The sequence below is a fragment of the Maylandia zebra genome, linkage group LG12, assembly GCF_041146795.1.
Source record: "Maylandia zebra isolate NMK-2024a linkage group LG12, Mzebra_GT3a, whole genome shotgun sequence".
Taxonomy (NCBI): Eukaryota; Metazoa; Chordata; class Actinopteri; order Cichliformes; family Cichlidae; genus Maylandia; species Maylandia zebra.
The window spans coordinates 3,276,344-3,280,903 of NC_135178.1; the positions used below are offsets into that span (position 1 = coordinate 3,276,344).

The 4,560-nt window shown below is 46.0% G+C and overlaps 1 protein-coding gene across 2 annotated transcripts in view; it reads right to left on the reverse strand.

Annotated features, from left to right (window-relative positions):
- Positions 1–3,514, reverse strand: part of ccn1l2 (cellular communication network factor 1, like 2) — a 3,946-nt gene extending 432 nt beyond the window's left edge. The window contains exons 1-5 of one of the 2 annotated variants that reach the window (XM_004558591.3): positions 3,136–3,514; positions 2,786–2,995; positions 1,218–1,565; positions 845–1,047; positions 1–751 (exon numbers count right to left, since the gene is read on the reverse strand). The exon at positions 1–751 is cut by the window's left edge and continues 432 nt beyond it. In XM_004558591.3, coding sequence (XP_004558648.2) covers positions 461–751; positions 845–1,047; positions 1,218–1,565; positions 2,786–2,995; positions 3,136–3,433 — 1,350 coding nt within the window. In that variant the 5' untranslated portion in view covers positions 3,434–3,514 and the 3' untranslated portion in view covers positions 1–460. Of the gene's footprint in view, positions 752–844; positions 1,048–1,217; positions 1,566–2,785; positions 3,000–3,135 lie in introns of both variants that reach the window. The other variant, XM_004558592.5, reaches the window with a different exon arrangement.
- Positions 3,515–4,560: the final 1,046 nt, after the last annotated feature.

Consider the following 4,560-nt stretch of genomic DNA (forward strand, 5'->3'; position numbering starts at 1 on the left):
TCAGTACTTGTACGGGGAACAGGTGGACTGTATCAAGCACAATCCATGTGAACCAACAATCGATGCCACTGCTCCTCAGCATTTTAAAATGTGGTGAAGAACAAAGATGCATGTCTTTGATAACCATTACTTCCTGTTAATATGCCTGTTAAAAAGCCTTCTTTATGTTTGACAAGTTGTCGTGTCACCCTCTGTGGAAAAGAAAACAAAGTTGAAAATAAATTAAAGTTTCAGTTAAAGCTCTCGGCCTACACTGTGGCATAGCAGTCACACTGTTTTGTGTCGTCCTCGAGACTGCATAGGACGCTGGAGAGGCACCGCCTGTAGCGTGGACAAAGTGACATCATCATGACAGCAAGCTTAAAGTGCAAGCGAGCGGACTCCTTTCCCACCCAGCGGACAGACATTGAGGCAGTGAGTTTAGCGAGGGGGAGGTGCAGAGTCCGCTGATAAGTCAGCATCAGTCTCTGAAAGTGTGGATGTCATTGTAGAGGTTGACGGAGGTGCTGGAGTGATAGGTGTGTTTACCACAGCTCGTACCGCAGCTGCAGCGCTGGATCCACATTACATTGTAGAGGATGTCTCCACTGGGGCAGTGGAAGCGGAGCTGCACGGTGCGAGAGAGAGACGGGGCGCAGCAGCGGCCGTCAGTGCAAGTCCCACAGGTCCGAGGCCGATATCGCTGAGCTGTAGAGCATCCACCAAAGGTGATGCTGACTGGCTCGTGTGGGCGGAAGGTTCGCTGACATTTCTTCCAGGATGACAGAGACAGCCACAGTTAAATAACAAATCTCAGATGTTCCTATCGGCATTCTACATCCATCTCCATTTGAGTATACACTACCTTCTTAGTTATGGGAAGCTGCAGGTCACAGTGCTGGATCTGGCACAGTCTGGTTTCTCTGACTAGCTGACAGTCTGGGTTGTGATTGGTCACACGACTTGAAATGCCCATCCCACATGTGGCAGAGCACTGGGTCCACTCAGTGGTCTGTGGGAAACACTGGGGCTCATGTAAGACCTCAGAGAGGGGGAACAATGCGATCTCTGCGTGAGAGCACAATACAGCAATGAAGTCATGGATGCCAGCAGACAATTAGTTACCTTGTGAGTCACTTCTTGGAGTTCTTGAGGGTTTTGTGAATATTTCACATCAATAAAGTCATCAACTTATTTGAGAGTGCTGCTCTGATGATTTACAGTATTTTCAACTTTACCTCTGAATGTATCTGCTCCGCTGGCAGCTGGGAGGGGATTCTGTCGCTGGACTGGCAGCAAAGGACTGATGTGGTTTGGGTGCAGCTGGCTCTCTGTTGGCTCACTCAGCTCCTCGCTGATGCTGTTGTCATCATCACACACCCATTCTTCACAACAGCCACCCTCGGGCTGCGCCAGCCGGGGCTTTGAGCATCGCCACCGAGGCAGGGGCACTTGGTAGGGACAGAGGGGCATGCAGCCCACCACACCATTCATGCAGGTGCACTGGTGCTGGCAAACGGGCTGGAAGTCCTCACCATGCTGGTACACTCGCCCATTGAATGCACAGGGTACGCCATGAGCTTCAGCTGACATAGAAAACAGGAAACTGAGCTGTTAGCAGACACTTTTGAACTTCATGGAAGGATACGGCAAAAACTTAATGAGTCTGTTTGCTGCGTTTTTGTGTTTTTACCTCTCACTTTGTATGTTGTATAGCTTTTTACGTCTCGCTCACAGGAAACACTGCTGATGAACTACCATTTTGGCTTTTCCATGCTTTCCCTCTGTTGTTTATCTATGTAACATGTGTTGAGGCCATCCTCTAAACACAGATGCTGTCAGCTGCCTCATAGTTCACCATTTTCCATTTTCGTTTCCATGCTAAAGCCACTTTTCTAGCTGAAGACTCAGAGTGTTGCTTTGAGTGTATTATAGTGGCAGCAGCTTCACAACAGGAAAACTGTTAGCGTTATCACGTCTGCAGCTTTGATGCTAACATCAACCAATAATCAAGCATCGTCTGTGTGTTAATGTGCTGCTGTGTCACTTTTTCTGCTTTAGTGCAAATCAAACTGACTTTTTATTTCCCTGAAGGTACATGTGTGAAGGTCAAGATCCATGGAATCAAAAAAAACACATACTCATAAAATCTGTAAAATCTGCTCAACCTTTTACTTTTCTTCACACCAGGCCAGCTGAGCAGTCAAAGAAAAGGTTTCTTATGGAGGACGAGCTAAAACAAAACATTTCTGACTGGAGGTCAAAAGAGATGCTGAAGCAATGTATTGCAAAAAAAGAATAATAAATAAGCATGTAAACATTATCTAGTAAAGTTAACCTGAGTAACCTGTAAGTGAGCCTAATATTGGCCCTTCAGCTAAGACGTCATACTCTAGAGAAATACACCAAGAAATCAAATGGATTTCCTATCAGGGAGATTTCATGCTTTTTGAACAGTTTAATGCTCCCTTGTGATCTGTAATGATCCCACAGATTCATAGCACCTTTTATTTCAAATAAATGTTTGCATTCCTGCTTTTTCATTTATTTATTTTCCAGCTAGACCTTAAGCAGCTCCTCCAGAGCCATTAGAGTCATTACATAAAAGTGTCCAGAGTTCCTTTGAAATGCATCTGCAGGGTGTTTGTGGACAGTTGCTCTGTAATTTCAACAGTGTGCATCTACCCTTGCTGTCTGATTCTCGGTACAGGAGCTGTGTTTTTGTTTGTAGCTTTTGTTCCAACATCAGAATAATTATTCCTTTAATGATTTGAAGCTGTGAGCTTTCAATAAACTCCTTGCTCACCTTGACACAGTCCTCTCTCTGGGTTTCCTCCAGCCCCCAGATGGCAGTGCAGCCCCTTGATGTGATCACAAGGTTCTGTCGTGCTGCAGTCCTCATTAAACTGCCGAGCACAAACTTTGCAGCAGCCACAGTCGTCAGTTACATGACTGACGCCGGGCAGGCACAGTGGAGGCGAGGGGGGGCAGGAACATTCAGCTGGGCATGCACTGTCTACCTAAATACCAGGGTCAGAGGTCAGCTCAGACTGATTTTTATTTATTTATTTTTTAAAATGGTAATCAAAATGTTATCTAAAATAACTATATGGAAGATCACAGAAATAAAAAGCATTTAAAGCCACAGAAACTCACCATTACTGCAGCTCTGCCCAGCATAAACAGGGTGAAGGAGATCCGCTGCAAAGCAACAGGACAAAGCATCCTGATCCCAGCAAATAAAGCAAGCAAACAAAAAGTAGGCTTTCACATCCAGATTCCCAAGAGGAAAGAAGTTATTTTTGCAGCTCCAGGATGAAAAGTATCCAGAGGTGAGTTTGGCACCCAGAGGTAAATTTGCCTGTGCCTCTCCAGCAGCGTGGCTCAGCTCTACTTCAGTCAGAGGTTTCTCTCTGCACTTATAGACACACATGCCCCTGCCCTGTGACATCATTACCGCGCCTCTCAGCAGAGCGTCCAGAGAGAGGAGGAGGAGGTGTGAAACACTTACAGATGTGTTAACGTCACAGTGTAATTATGGATGAGTCAAGGTGTCATTAAAGGTGTCACCAGGAAAACCCTGGTTTACAAGAGCTGCTAAGTCCAGGTTAAACTGCTTGTAGTTTTCAGACTGTGTGTGAAAATCGTTAGTTTTCTATGCATGAACACGCTAGAAAGGAAACAGCAGAGGACATACTTAGCACATGAAAAAAAGAAGCCAGTGGTTGGACAGGTGTAATGGAAAACTTAAGGAGGGAATCCCGCTCAGTGAGGCTCAGAATGATTAACTGTGAGAATGGAGAAACTCCCTGTAAACAGCTCTCTTCTACACTGAAGGACAATGTGCTCAGAACATCCTGTGTTCCCTCCGTCTCTTTCCTAATGGGCAGCATTCCAGGAAACACAGGCTTATCCTCGTGTTCCCATGATTGGCAGGAAAAACTCTGCATTCCCATTGTCACCGTGGTGGCACGTAAAGAGTGTTTTGCTGGAGAGCAGGAAAGTCCTTGCATTAAGTTGGCCTAGGCTGTCAAGAAACATGGGAAACTTAATTTGGCTTTCGATAAGGCTGCTGAAGTTTCTCTGGCCTGTTCCTTAAAAGCAGCACTGTGCAAAAGTCCACGATCGTCCCCTTAACGCTTTACATTTTGCACCTCACAGTTTAGTTTGTGAAGCCACTTAACACTGAGCTATGAATGTTTCAAGCCTTACAAAGACACTTAACTCAAGGGATGAACCGGTGTTGTGTCTACACGTAACAGACTATTTTAAATTGTATATACTTTGGACGGTGGGAGGAAGACTCCGGCTTCCTCCCACTGTCCAAAGACATGCAGTTAGTGGGGATAGGTTAATTGGTTAATCCAAATTGCCACTAGGTGTGAATGTGCGAGTGAATGTGAGTGCGAATGGTTGTCTGTCTCTGTGTGTTGGCCGTGTGACAGACTGGCGACCTGTATACCCCGCCTCTCGCCCTATGACAGCTGGGATAGGCTCCAGCGCCCCCCGCGACCCTGAAAAGGATAAGCGGAAGCGAACGGACAGACGGACAGATCTATACTTTGTTACTTGCAGCCTGTG